Source organism: Girardinichthys multiradiatus, chromosome 2 (assembly GCF_021462225.1).
Source record: "Girardinichthys multiradiatus isolate DD_20200921_A chromosome 2, DD_fGirMul_XY1, whole genome shotgun sequence".
In the NCBI taxonomy this organism is placed as follows: Eukaryota; Metazoa; Chordata; class Actinopteri; order Cyprinodontiformes; family Goodeidae; genus Girardinichthys; species Girardinichthys multiradiatus.
The window spans coordinates 38,210,452-38,228,847 of NC_061795.1; the positions used below are offsets into that span (position 1 = coordinate 38,210,452).

General features: G+C 36.9%; 2 protein-coding genes across 2 annotated transcripts; both read right to left on the bottom strand.

The window, feature by feature from the left end:
- Positions 1-23: 23 nt before the first annotated feature.
- Positions 24-4,792, bottom strand: LOC124857312 (E3 ubiquitin/ISG15 ligase TRIM25-like). Its single transcript, XM_047348529.1, has 6 exons — positions 3,801-4,792; positions 3,615-3,710; positions 2,077-2,322; positions 1,836-1,989; positions 1,682-1,750; positions 24-1,599 (listed from the first exon to the last, which is right to left on the bottom strand). The coding sequence occupies exons 1-6, from the start codon at positions 4,377-4,379 to the stop codon at positions 1,070-1,072; spliced, it is 1,674 nt and encodes a 557-aa protein (XP_047204485.1). The 5' UTR covers positions 4,380-4,792; the 3' UTR covers positions 24-1,069.
- A 9,062-nt stretch (positions 4,793-13,854) lies between these two features.
- On the bottom strand, positions 13,855-17,965 carry LOC124857990 (E3 ubiquitin/ISG15 ligase TRIM25-like). Its single transcript, XM_047349656.1, has 6 exons — positions 16,836-17,965; positions 15,940-16,035; positions 15,614-15,847; positions 15,029-15,182; positions 14,890-14,934; positions 13,855-14,802 (listed from the first exon to the last, which is right to left on the bottom strand). The coding sequence occupies exons 1-6, from the start codon at positions 17,415-17,417 to the stop codon at positions 14,282-14,284; spliced, it is 1,632 nt and encodes a 543-aa protein (XP_047205612.1). The 5' UTR covers positions 17,418-17,965; the 3' UTR covers positions 13,855-14,281.
- Positions 17,966-18,396: the final 431 nt, after the last annotated feature.

An 18,396-nucleotide genomic window follows, 5' to 3' on the forward strand; every position in this document is an offset into this window, starting at 1 on the left:
CATTACAGGCAACAGAAAAAGCCCTTTAAATTATCCGATTTTATGTAAGGGTTTTACAAAATTCCAAAACCCAAGTTAGTCAATATCAGAAAGCACTCATGAAAATAAAAGTTTTCTTATATAAACCGTATATAAGAATCAGCTTTTGTAACAAAAATACAATCAACACAAAGAAGAGCAACAGTTAGCCTGGAAGAACCCTTGCTTGTATTTAGTTGATGTCATGAAGCCTTTTTATTCTCATATCTTTCTATACTTCGTAAATCACAATGCTCATTTCATGACCCAGGCACAGGAACTCAGGCAGGTGAAAAACATAAACAGGTTGGAAGCAGGCTCATGAAAATCCAAGTAACAGAGGAATCAGGGTTGGACCATGGCAAAGACGCAGGGTAGGTAACAGGATGATAACGGGCTGTTAATGGAAGGAACCAGTGGAGAGCAATGCAAACCAGAGAGCTTATAAACTGAGGGAAGTGAAGTGAGAACCAATGAACTGGGAGAGGAGTTAATCAGGAGCAATATGGCACAGGTGTGGACCAGGGCTGCAGGGAGACAGAGGGAGTGACTACTTAACACAAATAAGAAAGGAGAGCATGGAGGTGACCAGAATACAAGAAAACAATTACTAGACTAAGAACATAAACAAGAACCAGATCTATCAGAATATAACTGAATGTATCTGAAACAGAAAACAACAAAACTAACCAGAGGAAATGTAAAGAACCAGAAATGAACAGAAAACCTAACAAACAGATCCTGACAAATATAATTTAATTTAAAAAGACGCTTTGGCAGGTAGTCAGGTTTCACATACAGTTCATCATTTGTTTCATTATTAATTTTTTACCCGTTAAGTATAATGTTTTACATTCATCATGCCTCAGGGTTTGTTGTTTCAGCTATAATCATTGCCTCAACAAAACCTCTGAACACAACAAAAAGCCAAACAAATATGTTTCTCTGACATACATAAAACTCCTGTGGTTTTAAGACTTCTTTTCCCCCCATTTATTTACATATAAACAGCAGTTGATCTTGTACACAGTGTTCTATGATGTTGACTATCCTAAATGGTGCATATTGTCAGCGTTGCTCCTAAATCCACAGTAAATGCAGGATAGAGAGGTTCAGTGAAGGTTGCCGTGACTTGGTGCAGCAGTGTAAGATTATCAGGGCCTAAAATGCTGTAGAAACTCAACTTTCCTTCTTCATACCTGAGGTGCACACCCACTCTGCGAGACTGAGCAGGAGGAATATAACCTTTGTGAAGATTATTGTGCCAAAACGTGCAACCAGAAGAAGAGCAGATCATTTTCCAAGAAAGGTTGTTGTGGCCGAAGCAGCTGTCTTTACCCATCCCTTTCCTTTGTATGTCTTTATATGACACAGCCACTTCGATGATGCCACCATCCCACTCCACCTCCCAGTAGTGGTTTCCTTTAAGGCCATTTTGGCACATCGATTGGTAAAAGTGGGTGAATCTGTCAGGGTGATCAGGATGAGCCTGGCCCGTTATTCCCCATGATAGCTCTCTCTTGGTGTTTGTCATGTAAAGACATGCATGCACTGTGTTAGGATCCAGCTCTAGAACAGTACCTACAGGAGGGGATAAATTCGCTCATTCAGATGGTAAAACTTTAACGAACATTTGTACAGATATTTGTATTAGGCTACTCACATCCACACATAGCCAACAGGTTTTTTCTTGATATTGGTTCGATGTAGGATTTACTGGAAATACTCAATGCTGACAAGAAGGGAAAAAAAAGATTTTCTCAAATTCCGGAAACATGTTGATCTCATGAAATTTGTCAAATAAATACCCAACTTACTTGCATTATCTGTGAAATGGCCAAATAACTGATCCTTCTGCTTGTCACACATGTTTTTTAATTGGTCTTTTTTTGCAGAAACAAACTGTGTCAGAGACACTGGTCCTTCATCTGAGCCTGAAAACACAGGGAGGCCACCCAGAGCCTGAATATCCTGCAGGAGCCAAACACATGCATAATCCTGACAGTCTGACAATAAACATCTTAAAATAAAAAGGAAGAAATGAAACTCAGTATTCACCTTAAGAAATTGAATGGGATCGTCTGTTTGGGCAAGCTGGCCGAGATTATGGCCCATTCCCTTCAGTTTATGGACTTCACGTTCCAGCCGTCCTATGTGATTTTTAGTCCAGTCGACTCCGGCTTTCTCTACCTCTCCAACTTTGTCTCTCATCTCAACACATTTCTTTTCCAGAGAGTGGGCATATAAACGGAGATGTTTGGTGCACTGCTGCTCAAAGTTGTCACTCGCCTCCCAAGCAGCATCCTAGTGTAAACCAAACACCATTACAGCTGTCATGACTGATAATGTTTGGAGTCTGACAGTTTCGAAGAGCTCCAAGTGAATAGGAAAAGAATCAGAAAAATAAAAAAATGCTGACTTCTGCATTGAGGGACAATAAAGTGAGAAAAGGAGGACTGTTGCCCAGGAAATAACTAACGCACTCACTTTCCCATCTAGTTTATTTACTCAAAGGAACTGAAATGGATCTTTGGAGACATGAAGATCTGAACACCCGTCTCTCCTCTTGGATGATGATTCGCTCTTGGCACAAAGCTGTTTGTTCATCCTGGCATCGCTCCACGGATGGATGGAGGTGTTGTGTTTTCTGGCAGAGTGCATCATTTGATTGTTTTGGTGCTCAGACGTTTTCTATCACACTGCAAGCAGTTGCTAAAATGACCGAGAAGGCAACTTAAAATATCTTGCTAAATTAGGCTGAGGGGGCCACCGCTGTGGGTGAAGAACATAAAGGCAGACACTAACTCTACACAAAACATGCAAACTGTAAAATGTGGACATAGAGAAGAATTAACACAGCTGAACTAGGGAATGGGTGATCAAGTCCCCTCCGTCCTGACGGAATAGCTTTCAAACAGTGGTGTCTTGGTATCAGCTCCACGGAAGGCCTTTCCAGGTGGGATTATCAGGTTAGAGGCTTTTGACAAATAAAAAGTGGACCAGGGGAAAACAAGCGGTCTAATTCCCATGGACAGACAGGGATAAGAGAGCGCTAGCTAACCTGTTTTCCTTTGGGCATCAGAGAGAAACGTCTTTAGTTTGAAAAAAAAAAAAAACACACACTATATTATATTTAACTTTAGCCACAGTAACAATCATGACTGATGCAGTTTCCTTATTTAATCCATCTTCCTGTAATCTGAAGGATGTTATCACCCCACAATATTCACATTCAAAATGTACTACAATCATCAGTCAGCATTAAAATCAATAATTAATCATGAAGTATTTAAAAATCCTCTTGAATTTTTTAATTAAAATTAATGAAAAACATGATTCCAAACCTCAATAAAACTCTTCTTTTGCTCAGTCCCATCTAAGAGACCTTTTCACGTGATGTGGGGCATTCTGACAAACATCTGGACAACAACGACCCAGAAAGGTCTTTTACTCCACATATTTTAAGATCCCGGGTTACCACAGACAGAAATAAAAATTTGCTGTTATTAAGCCTATGATTTTACAAGGCTGTTAAATATGATCTGCAAAAAAGTCAAAAGTTGACATGTCAGGTATGTGAGCTACGTTACACTTACTCTAATGGATTTTGCTGCTTCCTTGAGCTGTCCCATTTTATGCTGGGAATCCAGAACTCTACCTGCTACTTCCTGTCTGGCCATATCCAGTTGCACCTGTTAAAACAGAAGGTCATCAACTTGTAATGCACTGAGATTAAAAAAGTCATAAAAACATAACTTTAGGTTTTGAATGAACTGGATTACCTGCTTTGCATGGACCTCTGCTGTGACCTCCACAATGTTATGACTCCTGTGCTCCGCCACACAGAGTGGACACACCAGCTGCTTATCAGTGCGACAGTAAATTTCAAAACGTCTGTCATGAAGGGGGCAGATACTTTCTTTTATCCTCATAGAGGCCTGTATCAGCTTGTGCTTCTTCAGTACAGGCAACTGGAAATGAGGCTGCAGATGTGTCTCACAGAAGGAGGCTAAACACATGAGACAATACATCTGAGCTTTTCGTTTCCTCTTGGTGCAAGAATCACATGGCAGCTCTCCTGGTGAAGCAGCATCATCTTCATCAGCAGCAGCACTTTGTCTGGTTTTCTTCTTGTGCTCGTCTAACAGATTAGCCAGGACTGTGTTCCTCTGGAGAACAGGCTTTGGGCTGAAAGTTGCCCGGCACTGAGGACAGCTGTATTTTCTCTCAATGTTTGGACCTGTGTCCCAGAAAGTATTTATACATGTCATACAATAGCTGTGTCCACAGGCAGTAGTCACAGGTTCGTCCAGTAGCTGTAAACAAATGGAGCAATCCAACAGGTCCAGGCTGTGAGCCATTTTCCCCGCTCAACCCTTGGTTACTTTCAGTTTCATTCAGTGGAGTGCTCTTTGACCTTGTGAATTAAGTGGGCGGATATTTCCTTGTCTTAAAGAGACACACAACGTTGTGCAATTCAAAAACACAAAGCAAGAAGAGCAACATTGGCCAAGAGAGAAACTTTTGAATTGTACTTAGACTTGATATATTTAATGCAGAAAGTGTTACCTGAAAGTTGGTAAATCTGTCTATGGTGGATTAAGTTTTTTGCTGGAACAATACTTCTCGCCAATAAGTCTTATACCAGTGAGTGAAACCTGTTTATTTCCCTTAAAATGGTGCACGTTGCTCATGTGCTGGTCAGCACAGGCCCGGTGTTTTCTGAACAGACTTCTTGATAAGAAATTTAGAAGTATTAAAAAGATGCAGCCACAAAATGGTATTGAACTTCACATTTTTATTTAAAAAACGATCCGATTTTTTTCACTTGTGTTCCATATAATCACCTCCCACCCCACCTAACTTGACAATGAGTTAAAACGAGAAGACAACAAAATTATTTGCGTTCTCGCGGCACCGCGAATGCGCAACTACGCGCACAGCCGGAGACGGACTCCATTCTGGACAAGTCCAGAACAGCAGTTTACTCCAGGGCCGTCGACCTGCCTCCTTCATTACCCGAAACGTTACACTGAGCGCCTCGAACAGGGCTCATTTCAGAGCAACCGCGGAGCCAACCGAAGAGTGGGACCCGGGTCGTGTGTGTGCAGGAACAGGTGGAAGCAGAGTGGTAAAACCCAGGCTGAAGATAGCGGTAAAACCTGAATGCTGACTCAGAAAGGGATAATTGTAAGTTACAGCTAATCACTTATTCACCCAGCAAGACATGAGGGGGAGGTTCAATCTAATGAGCATCATCAGGGTCATGATGAAGAACAGAGCAGAGGGTCTTTCACCTAAACTGTAGGTGAAGTTAAATAATCTGGCTGATAGAAAACAGTAGCAACCTTCTCTGTGAGCTTCTAGCTGGATTTGCATCATAATGTGAAAACATCTGGTCCTTTACTTCAGTCAAAATACAAGCGTTTAATCCTAACGTAGCTAAACATTCAATTCAGTTTTATTTATATAGCGCCAATTCACAACACTTGTCGTCTCAAGGCACTTCACAAAAGTCAGGTACATACATTCCAATTAATCGTAACCATTGAACAGTGCAGCCAGATGCAGTTATTTATTGAAATTGGATAAAAAGTTTTTTTATCTAAGGAAACCCAGCATATTGCATCGAGTCAGATTTGTAGCAATCACTTGTCTGGATGAGCATGTAGCGACAGTGGAGAGGAAAAACTCCCTTTTAACAGGAAGAAACCTCCAGCAGAACCAGGCTCAGTGTGAGCGGCCATCTGCCACGACCGACTGGGGGTTTGAGAGAACAGAGCAGAGACACAAAGAGAACACAGAAGCACTGATCCAGGAGTACTTTCTATGGGAAGGAAAAGTAAATGTTAGTGGATGTAGCTCCTTTAGTCGTTTCATCTAGAAAGAAAGAACAGAAACTTTCAGCCAGTTTTGAAGGTGAGAGTCTGAAAGAGAGCACAGAGTTAGTCACAGTAAAAGCTCAGTCAATTGCTATATTTAGGAGAGAGAAAGGGTTAAACACTGAAAGACAGGGCCATGTGAATCATCTGTAGAAGGTGAGCATTAAGTTGTTGCCAGCAGAAGCTTGGACAATGCCCCTCTCCAGAAAGGTGTCACAGGTAGACACAGTCAGGCCAGGTGTAGCTTCTAGGAAGAGAAAAGAGAGAGAACATAAAGTTAAAAACTGAAATAACTGCAAATAATGCAAAATTGGAGAGTAGTGTGAGCATGTAGCGAAGAGGGTGAAAGTGGTCATTATGTCCTCCAGCAGCAGCCAGTAAGATGTAGTAGAAAGAGCAAAACTAAGCGTCCCTCTTCTCTTTCATATCTTCTGTGCTGATTCTAAACATACAGCTCTGGCTTTAAAGATGCGGTATAATTAAGAAATAAATCATACCAATTAATCACAGGTGGACCATTAATTAGTTAGCTATTTGATTTTTCTAAATTACACATGTAAAATTATACAAACTAAACTAATGATACAAGGGTACAGTTTTACTGAAGGTGAGACATACATACCATATGTATACAGTTATTAATAACTGTAATATCAGTACTGATAAGGTCCAGGATGAGGCTCTATGCTATATTTTAAACACCACAGCTTAACACCCTTTCCTCTCAAAGTGTTTAATAGTAAGAACTGCACTAATATCTCACATGTTCAGTGCAGAACAAAAGACTGTGTTGTAAAATGTTTCTTTTATTATTTTTGGCAGGCCAAATTTCTCCAGAAGTGGAATGAAGGGCTGAATAGATGGCGATAAAAGAGAACAGGTTCATAAAAGAAGGAACAATTTTAATAAAATGTTTCGAAAGCTCTCAGCATAATTAAAGTAAATGTGTTTTAGGAATTTACCATTTGACAAAGATTTAAGAAAATCAACTTTTTACCACTTTCCTTTTTTGAAATGTAAGAATAGAGACAATGGAGCCTTAGGAGTGGAACACTTTGATGAGAATGTCATGTTTAAAAAGGTAATTTATGTAGATGACAAATGAAGCACATTTATCTGGCCCATAGTAAACATCTCTGAGTTTAAGAAAAAGTTTTGTCAGCAAAAATTCAGATTACATTTTTTTCTAAATACCTCAAAATGTGTCATTATTTGCAGCAAAATGATTTTTCATCAGTCCTAAACTCTGTTTCTCCTTATCCTTCATTCAGATTCTAACAAAAATAAAAACCAAGTAAATTTATTGTTAACCTTCTTTGTTTGATTCACAATAATTTACATTCAGTCTAAAACCAGCCGAGACAGAGAACTGCTACAATATGTATGTTATTTTAACTTTAAATTACTTATAAACTGTCTCATGGAAATTTAAATATTTTGGGTTTGGGCTAAAGCCCCCAAACTAAAAACACCCCTGATGCAGGTTATGCCTGAAAACTTACCAAAGCCTCTCTGCCAATGTCAAACAGCTTATTCTGCTGTTGTTTGGTCTCAGGTATTGGATTGGAGGATTAAAGTTTAAGGAACAAGACATATTGGCAATTTAACAAATCATTGTGAAGTGCCTTGAAATGACATGTGTTGTGAATTGGCACTATATAAATAAACTGAATTGAATTAACTTAACAAACACACACCAAGATATAATAATAATATAATTTTGCCATTATCAAGATTTGCTAAACAACTGTTTATGCAAATAAATAAATAAAAATTAAAGTAAGTTTTTTGGCTGTCAAATTGAAGTTCTCCAAAGGCCAGTTAAAGATTAAAACTAGAGTTTGGTTCCTAAATTAAACTAATCTAACTTTAATTGGCTGAAAATTATTAGTCTATTGGGGTCAAATGGGGTTGCTAAAATCAGAACTGTTTCTCTATGAGAAAAAATATATTTCCTTAAGTTATCATACTGAGTTGGACTGTATATCTATGATGGATGCAGTTGGAATGCCAGAAGAATGGAACAATTGTAATTGTCTTTTCAATCATTCACAGTAAATCTCTGCAGAAGAAAATACTAAATATTGTGAGATCTCTGCTGGCTGGTTCTGGCACTTCATTGTTCTCAGCTGCAACTCATCCAGCTAATGAGCTCATGGCTTTTTAAGACAGCTGCTGACACAGTCTGTTGCTGGAGAGTTGCCCGGAAAAGGATTGGTTGGAGGCAGGATCTTGGCGCGAAACTTCGATCTGAAAACGTTGGTCTACTAAGAACCCCACAGTGGTAGAAATTATTTACTTTTGGAAGTGGCAGTAAAAGGCATAAACTGGTATGTGAATGGTTCAGAATGGATACACAGGAGGATAATATGGACTTTGATGAATGGACGCCAGTAAGTAGAGGGAGAGGACGCGGAAGAGGTAAAGCAGAAGAAGGAAAAATGTTAGACAGCCAAAGGAATAAAAGAGAGTTGGAAGAAAACAGTTCTGAAGAAGAGAGAGTAGTTAGGAGGAAAATCGGAAGGGAAGAATGTAAAATAATATTAAAGATAAAAAATGAAGAAGAAAAAGAGAACCTGAGTCCTATTTCACTATCTAGAGAAATTAAAAAAAAGATAGGAGATGTTGAAATGGTGAAGGTCTTGAGAGATGGAAATATACTGGTGGTGTGTAAAACTGAAGAACAAAGAAGAAAGGCTTTACAAGTGGAAAACATTTGCAAGAAAACAGTGACAGAGAGGAAGATTATAGGAGAAGATAAAATCATTCGGGGGGTAATTTATGGCATTCCTCTGGAGGAAGATATAGACAAGTTAAAAAAAAGCATTGTTGGTGCAAAGGTAAAAAATCTCAAAAGACTGACAAAAAATGTAAATGGTGAAAGAGTAGGAAGCCTGTCAATTTTAATAGATTTTGAAGAAAAGGTGTTGCCACAAAATGTTAAAATAGGATATCTGAGTTTTTCTGTGAGGCCTTTCATTCCTCCACCACTAAGATGTTTTAAATGTCAGAGATATGGTCACATAGCAGCTGTCTGCAAAGGAAAACAAAGATGTCCAAAGTGTGGAGAAGATCACAGAATTGAAGATTGTGGGGAAGAAGTGCAGGAAAAATGTTGCAATTGTGGAGGGCAACATAGAGTTACATTCGGGGGATGTGAGGTAAGGAAGAAAGCAAAAGAAATCCAACAAATTAAAATGACTAAAAACATAAGCTATGCCGAAGCAGTCAAAAATGTACAGAAAGAAAGATCAAGGGATGAAGGTCAAATTAGGATTCAAGATTATCAACAAAGAAAAGTAGAATCAGAGGAAAATGTTACAATGTCTGTGGAAAAACTGATATTATTCATAGCTTATGTCATTAACTGCACTGAACAGGCTAAACACAAAACAGAAAAGATTAAAATAATAGTCAGAGGAGCAGAAAAGTTCTTAGGGTTTAAAGAAGGATCTTGGGAAAACATTAATAAAAAGTTGGAAACAGATGGAAGGCAAGGAGGAACCCCAGCTGATAGAAATATATGATAATATTACAGTGGAATGCAAGAAGCTTAATAGCTAATGGACAGGAATTTAAAGGGTATATAGATGGAATTGAAGAAAAACCAGAAATTATATGTATACAGGAGACGTGGTTAAAACCAAACCTAGATTTTGTGTTTAAAGGGTACAATAGTATCAGAAGGGATAGAATAGAAGGAAGTGGAGGAGGATGTGGAATATTTATAAAAGAAGGGATACAATATCAGATATTAGGAAAAGGCAAAGAGTTAGAATATATAGTAGTTGAAATTTACAATAAAAAGGAAAAGTGTAAAATAATAAATTTTTATAATCCATGTAAAATATTATCATTTGAGTTGATGGATGAATTAATGGGATACTTAGAAGGAAAAGTAATCTGGTGTGGAGATTTTAATGCTAACAGCACATTATGGGGAAAATGTAATAATAAAAATGGACAAGTTATTGAAGAAATAATGGAAATAAAAAATTTGGTATGTATAAATGATGGAAAAGGAACAAGAATTAATGTAAAAACAGGTACAGAATCTGTGATTGATTTAACAATAGTATCAAATTGTTTAGCCAATAACTGTGAGTGGGACATTGACAAAGATACAACAGTAGGCAGTGATCATTACCCCATTAAAATCATAACAGGAATATTAATAAATAACAGGAATACAGGATTATATAAAAGATGGAACTTTAATAAGGCTGATTGGGAAAAATTTAAATATTTAAGTCAAAAGAAATTGGAAGAAATAGATGAGTCAATTGATATAAATAGTTTAAATATAAATATCTGTAAAAAAATATTACAGGCTGCAGAAGAATCAATAAAAAAAGGAGGAAGAAAGAACGATAAAAAAATTGTGCCATGGTGGACAAAAGAATGTAGTGAAGTAATAAAATTAAGAAATAAAGCATTTAAAATGTTAAAAAGTAACCCAATTTATCAGAATTTAATTGAGTACAAAAGAAAGCAGGCAAAGGTAAGAAAGATCATTAAACATACAAAAAGAGAATATTGGAGAAACTTTTGTAATACCGTAGGGAGAGAAACAAAAATTGATCAAATTTGGAAAACGATTAAAAGAATGAAGGGTATTAGAAAAGAATATGGATATCCTATATTAAAAATAGATAATATAACTATAACGGAAGATAAAGAAAAAGCAGAAATATTAGCTAAAACATTTAGTAAAATTCATAGTTCAAATAATATTAGTGAAGAGGGAAAGAAAGGTAGGGAAATCACAAAGATGAAATATAAAGAATTAATGCAAAATAATGTAGATACAAATAAATTAATAAATGAACCATTTACACAAGGAGAATTGAACTTTGTAACCAGGAAAACAAAAAATACATCACCTGGAAAAGATCAAATTTACTATACGATGATAGAACATCTTAATGACAAAGCAAAAGACAAAATATTAGAATTATACAATAAAGTCTGGGAGGAGGGAGAGCTGCCACAGAGCTGGAAGGAAGCAATAATTATTCCAATAGCTAAACCAGGAAAAGATAACACAAAACCAGAAAATTATAGACCAATCGCATTAACATCAAATATTTGTAAAATAATGGAAAAAATGATTAATAATAGATTAACATATTATTTAAATATTAATGGATATATATCTAGAAATCAAAATGGGTTTAGAAAAGGGAGAAGCACAAATGACTCTGCATTATGTTTAGAATATGAAATTAGGAGAGCACAAATAAACAAAGAAAATGTAGTAGCTGTATTTTTGATATAGAAAAAGCATATGACATGATGTGGGTTGAAGGATTATTAATTAAATTAAATAAAATGGGTATTACTGGAAAAATGTTTAACTGGATTAAAGATTTTTTAACAAAAAGAACAATACAAGTAAGAATTGGTCAAGAATTGTCAGATAAATATATAATAGATAATGGTACTCCTCAAGGAAGTATTATAAGTCCGTTATTGTTTTCTATAATGATAAATGATGTATTTAAAAATATTGGTAAGGACGTCGGTTGCTCACTATTTGCAGATGATGGAGCTATATGGAAAAGGGGTCGTAATATCAAATTTATTGAAAAGAAAATACAGGATGAGATTATTAGAATAGAACAATGGGCAAATCAATGGGGATTTAAATTCTCAGTGGAAAAAACAAAAGTAATGGTGTTTACACAGAAAAGGAAAAGAGAAAATATCAAACTAAAATTATACAATCAAGTTTTAGAACAAGTAAAAAATATAAAATTTTTAGGTATATGGTTTGATGAAAAAATTATATGGAAAGTACATATAGAAAAAATCATAGATAAATGCAAAAGAATATTAAACATTATGAGATGTATGGCTGGTATTGATTGGGGAGCAGATCGAACATCATTAAAAAGAATTTATACAGGATTAATTAGATCAAATATTGATTATGGAAGTATAATTTATGGATCAGCAGCAAACACTCATCTTATAAAATTTGACAATATACAACATCAAGCTTTAAGAATTTGTACAGGAGCAATCAGAACCAGTCCAATAGCAGCACTTCAGGTAGAGATGGGAGAGATGCCATTAGATTTAAGAAGGAAACAGTTAGCAATAAATTACTGGATAAACTTACAAAGCAATAATCCGGATCATCCCACACGTGATATTTTAAAACCATGCTGGGAAAAAGAAAAAAAACAAGTTAAGAGTTTTGGTTGGATTATCAATAATATAGCAGAAAAATTTCAAATATATGAAAAAGAAATAAGTTTAATGTTGCCTTTGCCAGTAGTGCCACCGTGGCTATTACCAGAAGCAGTGGTGGATATGGTATTGATGGAAAAGAAAAAGGATCCAAAATGTAGATTAGATTCAAGTATAATACAAGAATATATAAACAATTACTATCATTATGTCCAGATTTACACAGACGCATCAAAAACAGATGAAAAAATAGGAGTAGCATTTGTAATACCAGAATTTAAAATAAAAGTAGGAAAAAGAATTACAGATGGATTATCAGTATATTCAGGAGAATTATTAGCAATATTATTAGCAGTGCAGTGGGTGGAGGATATAAAACCATTAAAAACAATCATTTGTTCAGACTCAAGTTCAGCATTATTAAGTTTAAAACATAATCATTCAGAGGGTAGACCAGACATTTTGTTGGAAATAAAACTTACTTTATTTAGAATACAAAGAATGGGATTAATATTAGTGTTTTTATGGGTACCGGCACATGTAGGAGTTGGAGGGAATGAGAAGGCGGACAGGATAGCAAAGAAGGCAACACAAAACAACATTAGCTTTATAATAAATATTAGTAGGTCAGAGGCAAGAAATATAATTAAACAGAGAATCAGGAAAGAGTGGCAAAAAAGGTGGGATGAAGAAAAGAAAGGAAGATGGTTTTACAGAATCAACAAGATAGTAGGAGAAGTAAGAACAGGAAGAAGGAGTAGAAAAGAGGAAAGATTAATTACAAGATTAAGACTAGGACATACAGGACTTAATTCTACATTGTTCAAGATAAAGAAACATAATACAGGAAAATGTGATCATTGTGGAGAGGAGGAAACAATAGAACATGTAATATTGAAGTGTCAGAAATATGAACAAGAAAGAACAATTTTAAGGAGAGAATTTGTAGGTATTAAAGAAAATTTTATATTGAGAGATACTTTGCAAAGAAGTTTAGGTAGCAAACATATTCAAATTATAATTAGATTTTTCAAAAGCACTAAATTAATAAATAAAATTTGATTGTTGTAATAGTAAATAAGATTTAAAACCATGAAGAACCACACTCCATACCAGTTGGTGGCGGTAATGCACATCTTCAAGTTATTTGCCAACTGCCAAAAAACAACACAGAAGAAGAAGAAGTCTGTTGCTGGAACATAGTCTCTGTTATGTGGACTTCTGTCAGCCTGCCTGATCGCTTGTTGTCCTGCCTTCCTGTCGATCTGCCCATCTGTCTGCCTGCCTGCCTGTCGCCATATGGAACTCTTCTTCAGGAAATCTGCACTGTAAATATTTCCACCGCCAGAGCACTCTCTCTCTGCTCGGATCCTTGGGGCTTCCTCATCCTCTGGCTTCTAACAACTCTAATCAAGGTCTACCTAAGTTGGAACAATAAAACCTCATTTCAATCTAATTCTGTGCATCGAATCTGTGTCATCTTCTGATTTGGTTATATTTCGACAACCTGAGTAAATATTTGATAAATATTCAGTCCAAATCTCTAACCTAACTAAAACTTAAATGAAGGTACAGGTTGAGCAGACCAGGACTGACAGGATGACAAAATATAATCTCTAAAAGCACAAAAAAACCTAAGCAGAATGTCTACAGATGAAGAGGTGAACAAAACAGAAAACATCAGAACAAAAGCTGAAATGCTGTTACAGAAAAACCGGGAGGAAAAAAGTCAGACCACAATAAGCGTCAAAAACTGAACTGTAATTAAAGGCAAGTCTCATTTATTTATTTGTTTATTCATGTTTTTCAACTATTGTATACAATTTTGGCTTTTTTCAGCACAGTTGTGAACAAGAAAATTCGTAGCTGAGAGTAAAGTTTATTTATACACTGTATCCTAACACAGGATATATGTGGTAATATTTGTAATTTAGGTAAGATTTATGTACAGATATTGTTGCTTTTGTCTTGTGTGCCTCTGTATTTAACGGGAAATACAACGGCAGAGTAATCAGAACTACTTGACCAAAATTACATTATTATACTTCTTTCAGTTCACACAGTTAACTCTATATCTAGAGTTAAGCATATAACAATGTATGTTTTCAGTGTTGAAAAAAATTTGTTAGAATCTTGGAACTACCTAATTGAAATGACCAGATGTGACAGTCTTCTATTTAGTTATTTTACTGCTGCTTTATTAACTTAACTGAAGCTCCTCTGGACACCATAAAGCCAGGGTACAAAGGCTGGGAGAACGTGGTCAGAACTTTCTGAAGGAGCTCCAGTTGTCCAGAGCTAGATACACTGTAAAAGGACAGACTTCCAGCTTTATGGTTCAAATACACTCCCACAGTGGAAGAACGGGGGGCAAGAACTTTGGTTTTTAATTCATTGTGCCAAAACGTGCATCCAGAGTTTGTAAAGCAAATACTCCAGGACTGCTCATTGTATCCAAAGCAACTTTCCTCCATATTTGGGCCTTTATAGCACACAGCCACCTCGACTCTGGGCCCCTTCCATTCAACTTCCCAGTAGCAAACACCAGACAAACCTTCAGAGCACAACACTTGGTCGTATTTGGTAAATCTCTCCTGGTGGTAGGGGTACTCCTGGGCTTTCTTGGTCCAAGTTACCTTGGTATTTCCATCAGAGAGCAACAGGTTCTCAAAAGCTGTGTTGGGATCCAAACTCAAGCTACAGGAATCTTAAATGTGCAAAGTAAAAACAACATTGAGTTTGGTCAATATGGATTCACAAAAACTATTTCAAAAAAGTTACATAAACAACTTACACATGCACAATTCCTGTCTTGTCTTTGGATCTGGATTAATTTTCACTGAAACAGAAAACATATATGTTCCTTAGTCCAAAGAGACAACCACATACTTACATATAGAACTCTCTAAAAATGTGTTTTGTTATATTCTTACTGTTCTCTGACATTTCCGCCATAGCTGTTGTCAATGTTTCCATTTTGTCTCTGAAGTCTGACATAGCCTTTGTCACAAAGTCAAAGGGTTTGTGTTGGAGGTTTAAGTTCAGGCCCATGTCTGGTTTTGTGCTGTCAAAAATAGGCTTGCAGTGCTGGAAAAGCACGAAAGCAAAAAACACATTATATGGTGCTTTGCAAAAGTATTCATAACCATGAAACTTACATTACAAACACAAATCTTAATTCATTTTATTTTATGTTTATGTGATAGACCAAAGTCGTGAAGTGAACGGCATAAGAACAGATGGTTTTTAAGGCTTTTACATATAAAAATCTAAAATGTGTGATGTGCATTTGTATTTAACCCAATTTCCCAATACTGCCAAATAATACCCAGGGCAATTAAGTTTCTTCAGAAGTCAAGTAATAAGAGTAACTAGTTAAACTAAAAGTCATATTTTTGGACTCTGTACCTGGAAAGAACCAAACACTGATGTTGTAACATGATACAATGTGAAAAATGTACTTTTGCAAGGCACTGTATGCAAACTGCACAAGCTGTGCATTTATATAGTATGTTTACCTGCAAGAAATAAATGTTATCCTCAGTTAAAGACAGCTTCCTCAGTTTGTCTTCTCTCCTCCTCAGATCTCTAATCTCCTTCTCAAGGCGATCAATGAGTGCCCCTGTTTGACCAGAGGTTGCCTTTTCCTGTTGCATGATTAGCTCCTTCACAACTGAAAGTCTTTTGTCTGCCATTGAGACAATTTCAAGGTAGATCTTCTCATTCTGATCAAGTGCTGCATCTCTGGAAAGCTAAAAGCAGTAACCAAAAGAGAAATGATTATCTATTTTACTTTATAAACTTTATAAATGACCCATTAGCCAACGAAAACAAATTATGTCACCTCCATTGCTTTCATTCTCTGTCTCAGCTGTTGCAACTGCTTCTCTTTTTCTCCAATTCCTTGGTGGTATCTTTGTTTCTTTTCTTCAAATAGTTTCTATGAACACATTTATTGTTCACTTATCACACTAACATAGATATACAGCATGCAGTATTATCCAACATCCTATGTAATTTTTCATTACTAGCTTGTAAGACAAATTTCACCAATTTTACCATCTTTGTCACTGTAACATAAGTCGTGCTGTTTGATCGTGATACTAGTCTCTCATACAGGGTGGTGTTGTGTGTATGGTGTCAGTGACGGTCATGGAAGACGTTTTGGTATCGTGCCTCTGGTGCAGTGATGATAATCGGGGTTGCGGGATGTTGTGGCTCATCTGGTAACATTTTTGAGTTGTTGTGGATTGGCTCGGGCATTGTGTGGCTGTATTCTGGGTGTGTTGCTACAGAGGGTATCATGGATACTGTGCTGTATCCTGGCTTGTTGGTATCACCAGTTTGGCAGTTGTTTGGAGGTGCCGATTCACTTGGTTTCACTTGGTGTGGGGGGCAACCCCTTTGCAACCACAGACAGACTGGCCCTGGTATGTCTCTGGTTGAGCTTTCCCTGTATAGTATTTTGTTCATTTTGGCATTTATTAACCTTGCCTCTTTAAAATTCTCGGTGCCTGTCTAATTTGCTTCCTGTGCCAATTAAACAATATTGTGCAATTAAACCAAAGTCAAATGTGCTGCATAAGGAATATCTAATTTTACTCCATTTGCAGAGCAAATATGCAAATCTAGGCTATATAGTATTATATTTTGTGAAAAGTAACATCCACCATACAGTTTGATTCCCCTGCCAGGAAAGAACACTTAAAAATAATAAATACATTTAAAGAATAATCTTACTTGTTTGTCTTTCCTGCCTGCTGCAGCTGAGACAGTGTCATGACCTTTGTGCTCATCCATGACACAAAGCAGGCAAATGCACTCATCATCACTGCGACAGTACACTTCGAGCAGCTTGTCATGCTTAGAGCAGATCTTCTCTTGAATGGAGGCTGACACCTCCACCAGCTGGTGCCTTTTGAAAGCAGCAGAGCTGTAGTGAGGCTGGATATGTGTAGCACAATAAGAGGCCAGGCAAACCAAGCAGGTTTTGACAGCCTTTAGCTTCTTCACAGTGCAGAAATCACACTCCACTTCTCCTGGACCGGCTTCGTACTCCCCTAAAGTGGTCGTTCGCTCTGAATCTGCCATTTTTTCGATCAAATCAACCAGCACGGTGTTCTTGTTCAGTACAGGTCTTGAGCTGAAGGCATGTCTACACTGAGGACAGCTGCAAACACCCTTCTGATCCTTCAAGTCCCAGTAGTTATTTACACAATCCATGCAGTAGCTGTGGCCACAGTGAAGAGTCACAGGGTTCTTCAACACCTCCAGACATATAGAGCAGCACAAAGAATCCGGTGCTTCACTTTTCCCTGCCATTTTCTTTACTGCATTTGGTAGGTTTCAGTTTCTCATAAAAGAAAAAGCTGGAAACACTGGGAGGGGCTCCATTCCTTGAAGAGAATATGCTGATTTGTCAAGCACTGCTGCCCAGTAACTTTCACTTTCTCTTTCTCTGAAGTGAAAGCAGGAGAGCAAAGACCCCTTTTTATCCACTGCATTGGAAAAAATATTCTATTTTAAAATTTTGACCAAGCCACTCATATGCGACAGCTTACTCAAAACTGCAATATACTATCTGATAATTATTAATTAGCTGTCTCATAATTATCACTTAGCTACAAATATTGCCCTCTCTCAAAATCATGAGAAAGTATTGTAATTTTTATCTTTATGATGATGATTGCCATAAAAATACACATCTTTCTAATAAATCTGAGAAAGTATGGTCACAAGTTGAAATGATTACTACAAGCTTAATCAGATCATTTAAATTATTTGAAGATTATAACTCATTCAACTGTTTACCAAAATTTTTAAGGTATTGTATCTCCAGCGGACTATGGGCGAGAGGCAGGGTACACCCTGGACAGGTCGCCAGTCAATTGCCAGGCAACACAGAGACCCACAGAACAAACAACCATGCACACACTCATTAATACATAAGGGCAATTGAGAGAGACCAATTAACCTAACAGTCATGTTTTGGGACTGTGGGAGGAAGCCAGAGTACCGAGAGAAAACGCACGCATGCACAAGGAGAACATGCAAACTCCATGCAGAAAGACCCCTGGTCGGTAGTCATACCCAGGATCTTCTTGCTGCAAGGAAACAGTGGTACAAACTGCGTCATTGTGCAGCCATTATTTGAATCAGTTTTATTTAAAAGTCTATACACATTGCTACCACAAGTTTTTAAAGCTACAATAAGATATTACGTAAAGGGAACATATCAAGCAAAATCCAGATTTTTAGCCTTTCAATACATTTTGTTGTATACTTAGTCTGTAAAAGTGCA